Source organism: Maylandia zebra, linkage group LG5, assembly GCF_041146795.1.
Source record: "Maylandia zebra isolate NMK-2024a linkage group LG5, Mzebra_GT3a, whole genome shotgun sequence".
Lineage (NCBI taxonomy): Eukaryota > Metazoa > Chordata > Actinopteri > Cichliformes > Cichlidae > Maylandia > Maylandia zebra.
Window position 1 is genome coordinate 7243037 of NC_135171.1, and position 19515 is coordinate 7262551.

Consider the following 19515-nt stretch of genomic DNA (forward strand, 5'->3'; position numbering starts at 1 on the left):
AGGAAATTGATTTTGACTAACTGTCCATCACAAATCATTAGTTGCAGCAGTGAAAACACTCAGCTAAATTGTTATAACAGGGCTTCACTATATAACAGGGAATGTCTTTATAGCTGCATCCATGTAGTAGGTGCAGTTTATGTCTCCAGCTCTGTACCCTGCACTTCAAGTTCCAGTCATGTATTTTACATTTATTTGGATTTAAAGAATTGAACAAGTCAATGAATTAAAACTAAACTGATTTTTTTCTGCATCTAAACATCGGTTGTACCAATGAATTTAATAGCTTATGAATTAAGGCTATTGAACAATTAATCTTAAATGTCCTAACAGAAGTTTGTTCATTAGAAATGAAGATAATCTAAGGGCAGATTAACATGTGGAATCGGACTAACTCTGTTAAGATCACTGTATTACACATCAGGCAGGAAAGCCTGCTCATTGAAGCTAAAATGTATTTTTTTTAAACATAACAGCATTTTTACCTTAGGGATTTTTGTGTTCTGTACACATGCAGTTACACAATGAACAGTAATATTGTTGCAAAATATCCCAGTTCATATAAATTTATGAACAGTAGCAGGCAGATTTTTGTGTATTTGGCCTTGTAGGAGCATTTATACTTTGCACAAGGTTTAAGAAGTTGCACAGGTCTTTAAAACAATCTGAGGTCCCTTAAAGTGAGTCCCAATGTAAATGCAACCATAAGGATAAATTCAGATTAATTCAATTTATGTGAAATATCTGAAATAGATTTAAGAGCATCCTTGGAGGAAAACGAGGTCTGTAACCACAGCCACCACATGAATATAAGAATCCTGTGACATACTGAATTTATTGGCTTTAAGGTTTTCCTTTAATAACAGAGTTACAAAACCAGTAAGGTTACAAAACCAGTAAGGTTACAAAACCAGTAAGGTTACAAAACCAGTAAGGATTTGACATATATGGTTAGTTCACCTCCTTAACTCACATAAAGGCGTTGCAGAGGGTCGTGAAAACTGCCCAGCGCATCGCCGGAGCACCACTTCCTGCCATAAAAGACATCTACAGGAAGCGGTGTCTGAAAAGGGCTGGGAAAATCATCAAAGACCCCAGACACCCATCACATGGACTCTTCACCCTCCTGCCCTCTGGGAGGCGCCACAGGAGCCTCCGGACTAAGACCACCAGGTACCGGAACAGCTTCTTCCCCACAGCTGTCAGACTCCTGAACTCTGCCTCCTGACATCTGACCCACGTTAAACTCATGGACTGAACATACACACACCCACAATGGACAACTGTACCCTCAAACACACAATAATAACATGGAGTGAACCACCACTCACAACCACTAGCACTTTATATAGCCTCTGTAGAAACTATCTACACCCTCACTTATCTTAACTGCACTACTGTATAGCTCTGTGTAAATAATCATTCTGTACATTCAATAATCTTTAATCCTACAACTGTTTACAACTTGCATAGTTCCCATTTCTGTATAGCTGTATATCTCAGATTCTGTAAAGTTATTTATTTCATATTCTGTATAGTTTTTCATATTTATATCCTGTTCATAGCTTGTACTCACTACAGCCTGTACATACTTATAGTTATAGAATATTCACAACATACTTCATACCGTGTACATTATAACATACCATAATAGACCCATTTCTGTAATATACTTACATATCTATACTATTGCTAATATATATTGTAATATACCTATATCACTAAAGCACTTCTGGATGGATGCAAACTGCATTTCGTTGCCCTGTACCTGTGCATGTGCAATGACAATAAAGTTGAATTCTATTCTAATTCTATTCTATTCTATAAACAAGCCCTTTGAAACAGTAGATGTTGGCTGAACAACCTCTGGTAGAAAAAAAATATTAACATTGTTAAACAGTTTGAATTTCTGAAGATACAAAATGTTGTTAATTTGTACTTTTTTTTAAGTCTTCAGTGGATAAAATGGGCTGATTAACTGATGTAATGTGATGATGTTGCTGTCTGAATGTAGGGTGAAATCACTCTCTCCATTATCCCTGAGTACATTTAAATATACATAAATACACAATGATGGCTTCAGTGTGTTTTGTTGGAAACAGAAGTATATAAATTTAACCTGAACAGTCACATCAGCAGACCAGGAAGAGCACTCTCTCCCTAAAAATGATTCATCCTCGTAGTTTGCTACAAGGCCATGAGAACCAGAATTGTTGTTGTTGTTCATTTATCTGAATTGCTGTTAATTTTCTTTTCATTACTGAAACACTTTGTGGACTGCCATAAACCAAAGCATTACTGATGATGGCTGAAATATCATTGCTGCTCGTTGTAAACATGTGATGGATTGATGTTATGGCTGTTTAAATATGCTTATACAGCCGATGTGTAATGGTGGTGGTGATGCTAGGAGCATTTATTACAACTGTGCTTCTTATTTGTTTTTGGTTTTTTTAATCAATGCAACTGAACTGACTAAGATGGTGGATTAGTCAGTTACTTTCTTTTTTGTTCACTAAGGATAAGCAAATGGCACTAATGTGTAAACAGTATTTATAATTTGCATCAAGAATTTATTAGTTCACTTTTTCTCAATTCTTTACACATTCAGCAAAGGAGCAGCCAGTGTGGACAAAACTGTAGATCTGATGAGGCACAGGTGTTTCCTCCTCCGAGGCCGTGAACCCATAATGAGTTCCACCCAGGTGAGAGAGAGAGAGAGCGAACCAGAGAGATAGAGAGAAACAGCTGATCAGCGACCAGCTGAACCTCCAGGCCATGGCACCTAAGACCCGAACTCTTCCACAGCATGCATTTTTAATTTCTCTTTGCTATTTGGGCTGATTGGGACCTGATGAACGTAAAAACAAAGAATGATCTTTTTACCCGCTGTAGTTTCTAAGAAATGGATACCAGATCCTTGTAGAGTAAAATTTAGTATTGTGGTCTAGACAACCCAAAATGTGATGTCCACACATGTGGATGCCAGGTCCAAGGAGGTTAAAGATAAACTGCACACCATGCTGAGACATGCTAAGTTTTCTGCTAATAGTTCTTTGGCAGTGACTTTGTTGACAAACCATTTCATGTCTTTCAAACTTTTTATCTTTGGAATTTTTTCACATTCTGCTAAAGAAATGAGAACAAACTGCATATTTTTGTGTTGAATTTAAATTTGGTTCATCCACTGAGTTAGGTGCCTTTTAAATGATAAACGATTCATTTTTAAAAAATCATCTATTACAATCCTGGTCAGATACAAGGACAGATACATCTGTGAAGACGATGATTACATGCACTAGTTTATTATAAAGAAGAGTGAGGGTGTCCCAATGCTCATCTCCATATTTCTATCCTATCCTTACATTAAAGATCCATTCGGTGGCTTCAAAGGACTCCACATGGAGTTAGACTCTTCACAAAGTGAGAGGGTGAAGGGGCTAGATTGGAATTGGGCAATGCAGGCTAAAAGGTCAGGGGCCATAAATGTATTTTATATTTGTGTATTTCATCACAGATTTCACCATGCTCAATGCCTCAGCAATTTTTAAATGTAATTTTAAGCTAGGTGATTTAGCTAATCCATGTTATTAGCTATGTTATTTCCGGCAACTTTTTTTTGCCGGAAAGTGGAAGAACATCAGCGAATGAGCTACACCACGCAGGTCAACAGCAAATTCAGCAATTCATATCTTGATGTTGGTACAACTACAACCATGACTAGTCTTTGAGAAAAGACTGCCTGCAGTTAGTCAGTGTTGAAATGTTTTCTGGGATACATCTCACCCTACAATTAAATTTTTTCTGGTAAATCCACAGCTTTGTATTCAGAATTTGGGAGAGAGACTTTTTTTCCCACAATCAATTGTTAATTTTCAACAAATACCTAATCTTTATTTATTGTTTTCTCAACAATCAGATTTAGAATATTCACTGACAAAATAGTCATTAACCTTGAAACCTCAATCCTTCACAAATTTTCCCGAGGGGTCAGTTTGTTTTTCATCAAAACTAGATGAAGCAGCTGATGGAGTAGATACAATACCCTAACTACCTGCTTGAAGTCATAAGAATTAATAAGAGGCTGTAAAATCATATCTTCATCATCCATCACTGACACGAAACCATCTCCTCTCTGCAGTGAAGGAAGGAAACGGTCCACTGAGGTTTTTGTAAAAAGGCCATCTCTCCGTCTTAAAGCAGAAAGAAGGATAGCATCTCTCCACAGCTGAATTAAATCGCAAGCTGTGAGCTTGACAAGAATAACACACACTCCCATGTGTGTTTTCCAATTTGCCACCCAACACAGGTTCCTCCTTATCGACGTCTGAGGAGGAGAATATGAGGCTCACGCTTCAGCCACTTCAGTCTGTATTTCTTTCAGGGGTCACATGGGTTCTGGCGTTACAGCCACTCCTGTCACTGTTACTGTAGCAACCTTTGGCACGATGGCCTTCTATGAAATGAAGCTAAAGATTCACCGTGAGCCAGAGATCAAGAAAATATTCTCTTCGTGAGCATACACTGTGACCATGGAGCTCCGATACAAGACTGAACTTATTTCATCATCAGACAGCAAAGAATACCACGGGTGTCTAAATATAACTTGTGAAAAAGAGGAGGGAAAAAAATCTCTCTTTTTCTACAATGCACTCTGTCTCCACTCTCCTCCATGCTTTGAAGATTTCTACAAGCGAATGATCACAGGATCTTTTTTGGTGAATTATGCACATTATCATTCCACGCTTTCTCATCAGAGCTGTGGTGCAATGCATCAAAGTGGCTGGCAGGTGATGGCAGAGAGGATTTGGCTTGCTGTACTGTGTTTGTGAGTCCTGCAAATCCAAGAATTTTAATTTGTTTGTATGTTTTGACTTAGTGTGATTTTTGTGCATTACTGGCCATGCACAGAACGAGCAAAGGTTGTCAAAAGTCACTTACCCTGTCACTGGTGAATGTATGTGTCCTGACCCCAGCAAACCACTAGAGGGCAATCAGTGTGTGAAACAACCACTCAGCAGTTCCAGCATGTGAGTATCAGAGGTAATGACAAGCTTCACATGTTTGTTTGTTTTGTTTTCTTCTATATTATATCCCAAAAGTGCAGAAACAAGACAATTAAGGTTGCAGTTTAAGATCTATATTATGCGCTACGGTGTGGTTTCAGCACCAATATGAGATGAAGGTTGCATCTGCTTATGTTGCTGCAATATAGCGAAAAACAAGATAAATGGCTTTATTAACTCATAGGCTGTGATGCACCGTGATGTAAGGTGTAGTCAATCTAAAAGATGTGCACACTGCAGCAGCCTGCACACATCGGAGGCAATACTGTTCTCCTATTGAGGAGAGGGGGGTTTCGCTTACCCTGGATCATAAACCATTAATTATTGCATTTATTTGACATTTATATGACAGGATTAATTTTAAAATGAGTACTGGTTTAATTTATTTGTTTGATTAGCAAGCTTTTTTTTTTTATTGTAGGAAGAAACTTTATTTGATTCACTGTTAAAAATAATAATTATCTTACACTGGGGCTCGGTGTCTGAAACATTTCCTAGTTCCCCTCCAACTGTCTTTTGATTGAGTGCCCATGCAGAGTGGAGGTTTGAACAGCAGTTGGGTGGAGCATCTGCACTCACAACCAAAGCACCGTGCCTTAGACGACCATATTAGGGACATCCTGTCTCTAGTGTATTAAAAAAATGTTTTGAGAAGGTTGAAGCTCGAGTTTTTGGATCAGAGATTACTTCACATACACCATCTGAAAATATAGTCATGTCTAATATGAGCAAATAAAGTAAAGGCAGAATAACCACTTTAACTCCAGGTGATGTAAAAATATAAATGTACTCTTTTGGTCATTTCTCACATACAGTGCAACAAGTAAAACTGAAAAAAAAAACTTTTACAATTAAAAACAATAATTTTTTAATTTTTCAGATTTCATTACTCTTTACAACTGCACTCAGCTGACCTTTTTTGCTATTACTGCTTGACCTTCTGATTGCATTTTCAATACATCCCTTAGGCCATAAAGTGCAATACTGATAAACTGGCTGCCGGCGGAGCTCACGGGCGCGTCACTGCAACTCCCCCTGGCTTCTGCTCCGCGGCTGCTGAGTGAGCCCTCATCTGGGACTCTCCTCAGCTCTTTCTGGGACAGTGGCACGGCTGCCCCTCTGTTAGTCTTCCTTGGTCTCTTGTCTTCTGAGGGCCTCTGGATGTCTGGAGTTTTGATCTCCTCCATGCCTGCTTCATGCCCTGGAGGACGGGGCTGTGGCCCCCCCACACCCTCTAGCAGATCATTACATGAAGGAACCTTTTAAAAACAAGCGCGTCCATGCTCACAGGTGTACACACGGGTGATCACACCCACAAACTACACCCTTTTTGGCTCCTACCTCAAAGCACACTGTGTTCTGTCGATCTTACGTGCTGCACAATAATGTTTAATATTTAGTATTTACAGTTATATTCCCATATATCATCGTGATGTTGTTTATTCTATTACTCTCGTTTTCTTCTGCTGGTTTTCATTTTTCATTCTCAACCAGGGGAAATTAAAAAAGTATCTACTGTTATCTATTGTTAGCTAGTTTATTGTGATGGTGTCGTTTTTATTATGTTGCTCTTTGTTGTTTGTTTTCTCTTCTGTTTTTTTTCTCCATACAGGTGATCCAGGTGTTTTGTTTGTTTTTCTTTTTTTTTCTTCCCCCCTTTCTCACCATCTCCTCTCCCGTCTATTTTTCTTTCTCTCCCTCTCTTTCATTCTTCCTCCCTGTCCTATCCCCCAGTCATGTCTGTCCCGTCTTTAAAAAATGAAAAATAAAATAAATACATAATTATAATAAAGGTCAATCAAATGGACCAATATGGCAAGGCCATGATGATCCACTTGGTAAAGTAAATCCACTTGGCATCTTTCTTGGCCTTCAGACAACAATTCTGATGGCTAAAGATCCAAACGGGACGGGCAAAAAAAATACTGACAAGCTGAGAAGTCACACTGTTACACAAGTTATCCATCCACTGTAGCAGTGTGACCTGCTACAGTGAGCAGCAGTTGGCTTGGCTGCTCTTGACATGACTGTTCTTCCACGTTCATATATGGTAATGCTTGGATGAGGAGGCCCAACCAAGTGGTGCATGGCATCCAGAATAGCAATTTACCAACCAAAGGTCAGGAGTGTGGGGTATTGAAGAAGGTTAGGAAAAAATGCACCAGCAGCAGCTGCATTTGCATGTGATTGGCTGCAGAGCTTCAGGGGGGGATGAGGGCTTTATATATAACAATGGTAATTTCATTGCTATTTGAGACACTGCAGCGTTCCCCTTTCGTGCCCTTTCTCCAGAGACGATAATTCAGCATTTTGAAAAGATCTCTTTTCTTAATAGATTCTGGTTTTCTTCTAATGAGCTCTCTTCCCTCTAACACCTGTACTCGTGCCGGAAGATTCCTCTTAAAAGGAATATTCTAATGCTGAAGACAGCATAATGTCTATATTATAGCCCAACTTTAATAAAGTCTAATGTAGCATTAAAAAGCAAAGCAGCTGTGCACTAAAATGTGTAGCTCATAATACAAAGACCTGTGTTTTAACACAGGTTAATGCTGGCAACTCCATTGCAGATATCAGTTTAATGTTTGGCTTCTGGAGCAATATTGCTTTTAAAGTTAGTGAATGTTACAAGATTACTGCCATTTAAGAGTACTTTTATCATGAGTAAACACCCCCTTTACAATTATCTTGCACATATTACGTCTGAGAACATTTACTTCTGAGTGTACTCTGCATCATTAAGTACTGAATGAGCTCATATTGGTAGCATCTTGATCACACAACCAGCGTCAAGCTTGCCAATTCCCCTCTTCTCGGGGTCTTGAAACTATCTCCCTTACTGTGTAATAAAACTAGCATATTGTCTAAGAGGTCTTCGTGACTTAAAAAAGATATAATTTTACTATAATGGATGGATGGATGGATGGATGGATGGATGGACAGACAATCAGCCGTACAATCTATGGTGGATCCTGCTGGCAACGCTGATAAGTTAGCCAGGAAGTTATTTGGTAATTTTTTTGGTAAAAACAAAGCAAGATGATGATACCACACCATTAATTTTAATTGAATTCACTGTTTTATTGAAGCGAACAGCATATCCTGAGGGTAGACTGCAATCAGACTAACCCCTGGGATCGCACAGAGGTGGACTGATGTAGAAGCTTCCGCTTTTACTTGAATAAACATGCAGTTATGCAGTGACGTGGGTTTGCACCTGTGTGAAGGAGCAGCGACGCTCTACCTGTTGATTAGACCCACGTGCAAAAACCCAAACTTGGTGTGTGTGTGTGACTGTGTGAGAGTGAGTGTGAGCGAGACAGCTGAGCGCAGGCGGAGCGCTTAGCCGCCGGCCGTGAAGGGGTTAAAGAGTTTTCAGTGTGCGGAGCGGCAGGCTGGAGGTTAGAGTGTTGCGGTGCAGAGCTCGTGGACGCGGCGGCAGTAGCGGCGTACAGCAGCGCACCGAGCGCGGTCAACTTCGCCACTACTGCACAATAAACACGCCATGTCGGAGCGAAGGAGACTCTGTGGATCTGACTGCGCGCGGTCCTACTACTAGCGAGCGTGTGTGCGCGCGCGTGAGAGAGAGAGAGAGAGAGAGCGAGAGAGAGAGAGGAGTGAAAGAGAGAGACAAGGAGAGGGCTGCTCTTTTGCTTTCTGTGGATATCGCCTTCATGGACGGGCAACGGGGCTTTTACGAGATGGAGAACCCAACAGAGAACCCCAGCAAGGCGGCGGAGTATCTGAAGGAGCTGAATAAGATCATCGAGACCCAGCAGGGGCTGCTGGAGAAGCAGAGGGTCCGGATTGAGGAGCTGGAGCTCCAGGTGACGGATCTTTGCAAGGAAAACGTCTGTCTAAAAGATCAGCACCAACGGCACCTGGCCACCTGCAGGCTCCAACAGGGCAACCACTCCGCCCTGGGAGCCATCAAAGAGAATGTCATGCAGGAAAAGTAAGTTATCTGGCATTGGGTGGTGCTTGGTTTGGCTGAATAGGATGCTGTCAAAGTTTATTTTCCTCATCTTGTTATTCGCTCCGCGGCTGGAGAGATATGTTGTGTGTCTGTTTCATCTCAACAACCAAACCAAATTCCCAGTTCTTCGCCACTTTGTCACGGATCAGCTCTTTAATTGTCCGTGTAACGTGCACACTGTCAGGGATTATTTCAGGCTTACACAAGGCTGTGCGAGCTGTGCACGCGTATTGCGTAATGGATCCCGTCAGGCGCATCGCTCAATAGATATGCAACCCCATGAAAATGATATTGTGTGGAGCTCAAACTGTATCGGATCATGGTGGTCGAAGTCTGAATCAGTGGGTGTGACTTTGTATTTTCGCAGGAGAGAAAAGCGCGACCCGTCTGTAGTTGCGTTGTGAGGAAACAAGTTTACGCATCCTTTGCTTAGTTAAGAGTTCAACCCCAGGCGAGTGGTCAGATGCTGTGTGTCATACATTTCCTGTGCCAGGAGCTCTCAGTGAGATGAGGAATTAATGTATGCAAACACCTTCAATTTGACTTGGACTCCTCACCAAAGTGGAGGGCTTTTACAATTGGAAAAGACGTAGTTGTGTTGGAGAGCAGCCGAGTGCCACTAGATGGAAGTACAAAATCAGGCTGTGATACTCTTGTGGTATTGCATCTAAACAAGGATTCCCCATGGATTTATTGTGCACTGTGTTACTGACAAAAACAAGCAGCTTTACACATTCAGGACACTGCTCCCTGCTGATGAGATTACTTATTTGTACTTTTTCATTATGTTTGAATATGATGGACATATAAATTAAAAAAAAAAGTATTTATTAATTCTCACTCAAAAATATATATCATTTCACACACTTTGAGACACTTATCTCAAATTGGACACGGAAAGGAAATGTCTGAAAAAGCAGGTCCATCCAGGACTACTGCAGAGTGCTCAAGCTGCTCGCTTTCAGAAATGTTGCACTGTCGATTAATTTTCCATGAATCTATGCAATCAATACATGAAATGCAAAGTTAACATGAGACATTGATCACCAATATAGCAATGTTACAGTCTACTTGTTCATGTACTTCATGGGCCATATGCATCCTTGTTTGATTTCACAGTTTGAGCAGTTACCCTACGCAGGTTCCTTATCAGTTCTCTTATCAGTTCTCAATTTTTTAGTATTTAGGTATGAGCACAAAGCAACAGTACAAAATAAAAATAATAAGCAGCACACGCAGACTTCAAAGTGGTCACCACAGAGATTGTGCTATAGACAGTTTAACAGGCGGAAACAGAGGATGCAAACTGACTGCTCATCAGTTGAAGTTCATCTACCTGTTGAAGTTCAGGCTGCTGGGCTGGGGTCAGCACTCACTCAGCTTCATCATCAACCTGGATTCTTGGTTAGCTTAGCCTTAGCATGCTTTGTGTGCAGACCCTTGCAAAGAGCTGAAGTTTTGTTAGCAGCATAATGCGTTTGTTTCTGTTCTGTACGCAGTTTGCACTTCACCATCGCACTCTCATCCTTTTGTGCAATAAAATTAAAAGCAATATCCCTAACCACGCTGTAGACTGTGCCACTATTTTCCTCCTCCAGCAAACAAACTGAAATCGTGATTGTAGTGCAAGTGCAATTGGAACCAATAAGCACAATTCATAGGCAAGCAGCTGTGTTTGATTAACAATGAAAATATGGAGCCAAGGAGGTTCCTTCCTGTGGAAAGGGACTTTTTCCTTCCTACCATCGCCAAACTGAAGTAACATGGAATACAACACAGTTACACAAACATGTTCATTCAGACCTTGTGAAATAAAAGTTGGTAGCCTTCAATTGGGCAGTAACCACTTCATGGGCATTCTTTGCATAAACTTTTAATGAAAAAGACCATTTGGATTTATTTTGTGATTCTTTCAAGTTGCTTGCACATTACTTGAAACACTTGCTATCATCAAGTGAGTTAGCTTTTTCAATATCCCTTCTGTCACAAACCCGCTCACTGTTATGAACGAAGCTTTGACGGAGACGTTTGACTTCCAGGAGATATAAGATAGACAGCATACAGCCCTGCATTAAAGGATTTCTTTCTGGAGTCATCTGAAAATTTGTTTTGTGGTGAATTGCTTGAACTATAAAGTGTGAAAACATAAAACAGAGAATAGCAGAAAGTGATAAATGACTACAGCAATTATTTTATTATCAAAGCTGCTGGGAACTGACTAAATACAGTTGCATTTAAAAATATAATACTGTATGGAGGGTATGATCTCTGTTTAAAGCCTGTCCAGTGAATGAAACACCTTGAAGTTATCTTTTGAAGTTTAAGCACTAAACTTTAAGAACAATTTGAAAGCGAAGCAGCTGAAGCTGCAATATTCTGACATGTTTTGTGATTGTCAGCCAAAATATCTACTGGCTTTGTAAAATAAGGCAGTTTTGTCAGATGCTGTCTGCATCGATTACATTTATCATTTTTACATTACATTTGCCTTTAATGTACAAGCTGCCGGACTGCTGACCACAAAGAGAAAATCAGACCTGTGCATTAAAATGGGCTTTGTCACAGGTTCTATGGATAATTTCTTTCAGTGGTGGTTTGACTGCTCCTTGCAAATTATGGAAATCTACTCACTGTTAATTTGGATTTGTGGTGTTAGTTTGAAATAACTTCTACCATCCGGCAACTGTTCCGACTGACTTAGGAACATTTTGAAATGTTTTTAAGGGTATAAATTTAGACTCATTTTGTAAATACATTGTCCTGACTTTTTGGACTTTTATATTGCACATAGACAACATAAAAAATGAATGTTGTTACCGTGACTTCACTCGCTGGGTAGTGAAGGCTGGGTTTGAAGCCTCGAGATGAGCCTTTTTGCTGCTGTGAAAGTATTGATAACGTTGCCTGAGGGGATATTAGATACGATGTGATAAAATCTCTGATTACAGTGCTGTCATGGTTTCCTTCACGTCCTACATCCTCCTATGTGCTTTTAATGTAAATATGAAACTACAGCATCTCCAGTGGTGAATGATCAGCTCTACAGTCTAATGGCTCGTTTAATGATCCCTGCACAAGTTCAGACACCAACAGCAGCTACTGCTCAAAATGCTGCCTTCACAAAAAGTAGTTCTGCTCAGAAAAGCTGCTTCTGCTGCAATAACCTGGCTGTTTATGTGTGCAGTGCGTGATGCAATAAAGCCCTTTTTCACCTATGACATCATTATCATATTTACTTGCTTACCACTTGTATGGGACTATAAATAGCTCTTGGTGCGACACAGATGATGGCAGCTCGTTTCACCTCCTGGGATTTTCCGTCCTATTATGGCTTTTTAGTTTCCAAGTGGGGAAGATATGTCTCTGAATTCTCCCGAAATTTTGTAAAACTGTATTACATAAGAGTTTGGTCAAAATCACTTCTTTTATGCACAAACACACACAGCTGACAGGGAGTCCTGTCCCCTGTGTTCTGTCCACAGTTGGGCCACGTCAGCTGTTCTTTTTGTGCTGACCACAGTCAGCATATAGTCCTGGCCTTGACTGGAGGACCAATGGGAGAGCTCTGTTCCTCGTGGGCCCTCTGACAGACGTCTACACACAGACACGGAGTGGATAATGTTAGTCTGTCACCACACAGTCACCCTGTTACTCTGGGTAGTCAGTGAAGTAAGAGCTGCTTCAGAGTCTGTTTGTGTTTTGCTACAGTGGGATCTTGTTATTCTCAACTTTACTCCCTATGAGCTAATCCTCTGTGGAAGGGCTGCTTTCCCCTGTTTACGCTTAAATGTTTAAAGTTTACATAGGACACAAGGTCACCCAGCTCTTATCAAGGTCACGTGTGATGTGTTGTGGGATCTGGAACAGAAGTGTGTAGAAGATTCTTTTGACATTACAGTTTTCATGTCCATTGCTAAGTTTTTAAGAAGGATCAGTGATATAAAGAACAATATATAATGTTTCTAGGCAGGGTCATTTTACCATTCAAGATACTTTTGGATGCTTTAATGGAGGGCTACACATACAGTACATCATAGTTTTTGAATTGCAGTGAAAGTCAATAAAGGGATTTGAGGTTTTAAGGGTATTTAATAATCCACATTCATTAAGTGAATTCCAGCGTATTTTGCATTTGCACACAGCTCAGGCTCAAACATTATATACAGCAGAGAAATCAGTGATGATACACAAGACTAGCTGCACAGTTGCATGTACTGTCATTTATCTTTTACATCAACAGACAGAGCAATGCATATGTTAATAATAATAACACATTTCCTCTCTATTGCTGAAAGTCAGGATTTCAGCCTGTCCTTAGTTTACAAGGATCTGTCAAATTTGAATAGCTTTTATAAATTGGAAATATTTTGCGCACACAGATTTCTGATACATTAAGCGACACGTTGGGCAGTATCCCTTTCAAATAAACTGACTCGTAAATCTGACTAAACTGGCTAATCACTTAGAATACTTCAAAGCAAAACAACAAAAAATCTGCAGTTTTTCTGGCTTTGGCTGGTCTGGACAAAAAAGATATTTGAAGACATCATCTTAGGGTCTGTGAAGCTGCCTGGAACTACTACAAGAAATCAGCAGATAAATGAATGCACACAGACCTCACGTGTGCAAATGTGAGTTTCTGTTTCATCACTGGGGCGATCGTGGCTCAAGAGTTGGGAGTTCGCCTTGTAATCGGAAGGTTGCCGGTTTGAGCCCTGGCTCAGACAGTCTCGGTCGTTCTGTTCTTGGGCAAGATACTTCACCCGTTGCCTACTGGTGGTGGTCAGAGGGCCCGGTGGCGCCAGTGTCCGGCAGCCTCGCCTCTGTCAGTGCGCCCCAGGGCAGCTGTAGCTACATTGTAGCTTGCCATCACCAGTGTGTGAATGTGTGTGTGAATGGGTGGATGACTGGATGTGTAAAGCGCTTTGGAGTCCTTAGGACCTAGAAAAGCGCTATACAAATACAGGCCATCACTTAGAAGTTCATAACAATGGCTAAATAAGGCCCACGTGAACAAACTTGTTTCAAACAGAGAGAATTCTGTTAATATTCTGGGTACCAGTTTCAGCTGTAAATTAATACACATTTGGATCTGCGCAGTAATGTGTTTCTAATAGTTTTTGGATGCAAGTACGTGAGCAGACTTAAAAGCCAAGAAGAATCAAGTATATCAGACTTCGATGAACAGACGGTAGACGGTTCACATCACGCTCATTTTTCTTTTGCATTTGTTCACAAGAAGAATTTGAAGACGTCCTTCTTAAGGGGTGGATCGTTACTATCATTTGGTTTTTTGGTTTTTTTTTACAGGTCAGAACAAAGTGGTTGTAACTAATCTGGCTGTAAGGGGTATTAAGTCGATCAGCTGTTGGGAATTATTTGCTTAGTTGCTTTTGCTTTAATGTCATCTCAGTTTGAGTATGAAAAAGACATTTGACTACTTTAGCCTTGATCTGTGAAACTGGCAAAAAATAACCACACGAGTAGGTAATAAGAAAATTAATTATTAACTAATTATTAATTATGAATTTTGGAATCCCTACAGCTGAAATTTTGTCCTTCCTTAATCGCTATATTTTGGTATTTCTGTGAGTTCAAATTGCAACCCAAGTTTTAATATGGAATTAATTTAATATTTCGTTAAAAATATGATTTCTAGACCATTTATGAGCATGTCCTCTGCAGCATATAGAGCAGTAGCTGCTGTATAACATGCTTTAAAGCCTTATACTTAATAGGGTTTATTCAGCCAGCTCTGTGTCACATTGCGTTCCCTCAAAGGGACCGGAGAATGAACAATCCCCTGGACGTCCTTCACCCATCCCAAGAGCTGTTCTTTTGAAAGGGTGTTTATTTCAAAGTTGGACTCGAGGCTTTATCACTTCAGTGTGTTTACATGTGTGTGCGCAGCGCTGCAGGGAATAACATCTCGCTGGTCAGCAGCTCAGATTTCACAGCAAATCGCGAGTCAGAATTGTTCCCTGCCAGAAGACATATGAAAATTGGTCCGGAATACAACATCGTTTTGACTTTATGAGTAAGCACATATGCCACAGATGCTGTGGGAGAGCTGTGAAATATGAGCTGTTCTTTTAAAAAATAAATATTTATTTATTTGATTTAAAGCCAAAGCTGAAATACATTTCACACAGAGAACAGTGTGGATTTTGAACCCCGAGGGTGGTCTTGACAGGCTGCCATTTGAATGCAGAAGATGAGAAGAATAAATAAAGTTTCAAAAGGAGAGAACACATTTTGCAGTGAAATGTTCATGGAGACTGTTTTGGAGGTAGAAGAGACCTTCTGCTTTATATGATTCTGTTAATGTTTATTCTCAGTATGTTACACCCTCTGTTGTTATGATGTGGGTAAACTTTCAAAAGAGTTAATAGAAAAACATAAAAAAAAACCTGCAACCCTGCACATGAGAAGTGCAAAATGTGGTGATTTATCACACAATCAGGACAGGCATTAGAAGGCAGATGGTAATGAGAAATTGATAGATTGCCAGACCCAAAGGGGAGAAATAAATTCTAACTTGGTGAACACAAACTCCAGGACTGCATTCAATCAAAGTTGAGAGACTATTTCCTCTAATATACCAAATCTTTTCCCATGATGCTCCTCTTACCCTGTGGGGTCTGATCACTGTATGAGATTGAAAAGTTAATTAACCTTCTTTTTTATTCCTCCTTGAAAGGTCTTTATTGTCTGTGTTGGTGTCAACCAGATATAATTTCCAATTAAAACATATTTTTGTGGATAATAACCGTAACCAAACTGTGTCACATCAGGGCTTTTTTTTTTTTTTTTACAATGACTCCTCTTGTTGTGGAGCTACAACAGGATCTGTGGTGTTCTGTAAGCACGGCAGCAGTGCTTGACAAGTGAAGTCTAAAACTAGATTAATACACGCCAAAGTGTCTGTGGCCCATTAAGGTTGTCAAGAAGCCCAGTAACTTATTTTGGTTGTTTGTTGCATTGTGGATAAACCTAAGGTCTTTTACAGGAGACTCAAGGGGGACCGACTTGCTAGATAAGCTGTGAGATCAATTGGCATCTATAAAAAAAATCACTGTTTAGAATGAATGGGCAATCTGCTGTTTTTCTCTCCAAGACCATCTCTCTGTGTTAGCCTCGCAGAAGACTAGCAACCTGTCCAGGGTGTATGCTGCTTCTCGCACTATGGTAGGTGTGTTAGGCTGGTTACAAGTTTCACAAGTTTTGGTGTTGCAGATTCCTTTGGGGTTGGGTCGCCAAGGACATCCAGCATCACAAATGTGCCAAATCAAATGGAGTGGACCCTCATGAATAAGGGAACAACTGAATGGAGCCTCTTTGATCGTAACTATAGATAAAATGATATTTTACAATTTTTCAGATAGAAAGTGGTGCAGAAAGGTGAAGATGTCAGTGCACAGCTCAAAATATCTAACATAAGATAAAATCGCCAGCATTAAATGATGAAACTTTAAACCTTAATGTGGTCCAATTCCAGTTTGTCTTGTTGTTGATGGTTAGTATATCCATTTACAATGCATTATTCTGCAGCTGTGACGTGAGCTGAAAGAGATGCTTATTAGCTATACACGCTTTCACACAATAACTGCAACAGAGTTTCTATGTAACCATAAGTAACAATACAATAAGGCTTGTTTTCAACTCTTGGACCAACAGAATATAGCACAAAGCTTATGTCGAGCTATATGAATAATTTGATAATAGACTGTAATGGTTTTCACCCTGGAGGCTCCTGTACTGGCACCAGACAGTATCTGTTAACATAGTAGAGGGCTCTGATAGCCAAAGGCTCTCCCTCCTAGGAACTACAAGTAAGCCTGCAGTCTGAAAGCTCTATTGGCATAATAAGTCCATGAGACTCAGAGCCCGTAGTTGCTCTGCCCCAAGACTGTGGAATGCACTTCCACCAGATCTCTGGTTTATAAATTCTTTCTACTTTTAAATCACCTCTCAAAACCCGTCTGTTCAGGACTGCACAGCCGTCATTATTACTTGGCCGTAGTGGATTGTTACCTTCATTAGTTTTATAGTTGTGGTTTTATTTGTTTGCTTTTTGTGTATATGTTTTTATTTTGCTTTTCTAGTGTAAGGTGACCTTGAGGGTCTTTAAAGATTATTATTATTAGTATAACTGTGAGGATTTTGACATTAGAGGCACCAGAATTCCAAAAAACTGGCCAGACTGAGCGACAAATAAGCTGTTTCTTGAAGAAGTTATTACTTAAGTTTCTTCTAAAATTTGTAATTTTAAATAGAATTTGATACAAACAAGTATTTAAGATTAATTTTGGGGGGCTTTTATTAGTTTTACAAAGTTCAAATTAATTTTGGATCACATTCGGTCGCACAGTGTCATTGTGAACAACTTATTGCCTGCATTTTAAAACTGATCTCACAGTTGGCTCCAACAGCATAGGAAGCACATTTTAAAGAATTCATTTGTGCTTCACGTGCAGCCTTTCTCTCACTGCTGCGACTCAGTTCACAGCCCTTCACCTCATCAGCTCTTCTCCTCAAGCCCGAAACCCATCCGATTCTGCAGCTCCGCTACAGATTTTCACTTTACTTTTCTTGGATTAGTTCTCCACACTCTGTGACTCTGTGTTCAGTTCAGCTACGCTTCCCTGCTGCTCTACACCGCCAGCAACCTGTCCATTTTTTCACACGTTCCATTAAACACTGCTCTGACCTGGCTCAGCACCCTGTTTGTGTCTCTTTCAGCCCTGCAGTAATTCTTCATCTTTCATCTAACTTCATTTCCCTATATATTAATCAATTACAGCTAGCTAGCTCATGTTAGAGCAGCCCCTTTGGTGGAGTTACTATACTCATGTACTTAAATTGTTCTTTGCTGGTTATTGGTTTTTGATTTGGTGGTCTGTGAGCGCACACACACACACACACACACACACACACACACACACACACACACACACACACACACACACACACACACACACACTCTCCGGAGGGAAGTTGTGGGGAGAAGACAGGAGGAGAGGAACTGAAGAGCAGCATATCAGACTGTAATTCTGCTTCCTGGTCCCAGCTCTGGACAGTCGTGTTTCGGGGTGTTTAATACATTTGTTCACATTTCTAGAACTACTTTAGCTCCATCTAAAGTATGATGGATGCCATCTCTCTTCTAATTATGTATGAAGCCAATAAAGAGGCCACCTTATGGTGTGATCATTAACAAAGTTAGCTGAATTGCTGTTGCGTATATTTAGAACTGATTCAATAACACTGACCCGTGACTCATTGTTAAAAGGATAACTGATTGGACAGAAGTAAAAATGTAAATTATTTTGCATATAATATCATATCATAGCCTGGTGATGATAATGAGGAATTTTATTGATAGCAGCCTATGATTGTTCTGTTTGGGTTTAGTTCGGCTGATCCTGATTGAACCAAGTTCATGTGAAAAATGTAAAGAAAATTACTGCAAACACAAAAGAAAAAAAATGGCATTATTTATGCAAAGTGCATACTTTGTGCTGTCTGAAAGGTAATGATCTGACCTTAGATTCAGTTTCTAAAATGAGTTTTAGTAATATATAAGAGATAATAAGACAATAAAATATTTTTAAAATATTGTAATACCATAAAAAGCTCCAGTACGACTGCTGGGGTTGAACAGTTGAATTTTCAGATTGTTCAGCCTCTTTGTGTTCTTGTTCAGGCTCCAGTGTCATTACTCTTTCCTTGTTACTTTTAAAAACGGTAATGTGTTACTCCTTGGAGCGTGTGATTCATTATCATAGTACCGTAATGAATTACATTCTCATTTAATCCTGGATGACTACTAGTCAGCTCTTCTAGCACCAATGTATGAAATGCATAATGCATACGATAGCAGATATGAGAGTTATGAGGTTGATCGTCCGTTGCATCACCTTTGCATCAACTTTTTTAGTAGCAATTAGCATAAAGATGGTGCTTTGGATGCAGTTGAACTGTCACGAAAGACTCTTTTAAGAATTCGTATTAAGATTCAAATCAGCTGTGACTGTTTCCTTGAAATAAATCGGACCCCTCTGGGAGCTCTGTGTTGAGTCATGCTTATCGATAATCTCATGGCAGTGCAGGAGCACATAATGTTTACTGGAACAGAACGGTACAAATTAGATTTTTTTTTCCTGAGTTTTTGCCAAGAAGTGTTTGATGTATGAGGTACCAGTGTAAAGATGCCCAGAGTGTTAAGAGACAGTTTTATTTGCATTCGTCATTAATCATGGCAATTGGTTTAAGACCAAACAAACCTTCACTCATAAAACACCTGTAAAGTTCCTTTTGAAGGTTTAGAAAGCTCTGTTGTTCGCGTTAGCTTTCAGCGGTCCTTTCTGTTAGCGCCTGTCTGCCTTTGACAGCACTTTAGCCCCAATAACTGTCATCTCAGTCAGCAGATTTCCACGTGACTGTTGTCAGAGAACTGTTGTGAACCTGCTC

General features: G+C 40.0%; 1 protein-coding gene across 7 annotated transcripts in view; it reads left to right on the forward strand.

The window, feature by feature from the left end:
• Positions 1-8490: 8490 nt before the first annotated feature.
• Positions 8491-19515, forward strand: part of iqsec1b (IQ motif and Sec7 domain ArfGEF 1b) — a 248814-nt gene continuing 237789 nt past the window's right edge. For all 7 annotated transcript variants that reach the window (XM_004559864.4, XM_076883664.1, XM_076883665.1 and 4 more), the window contains exon 1: positions 8491-9021. In XM_004559864.4, coding sequence (XP_004559921.1) covers positions 8741-9021 — 281 coding nt within the window. In that variant the 5' untranslated portion in view covers positions 8491-8740. The remainder of the gene's footprint in view (positions 9022-19515) is intronic.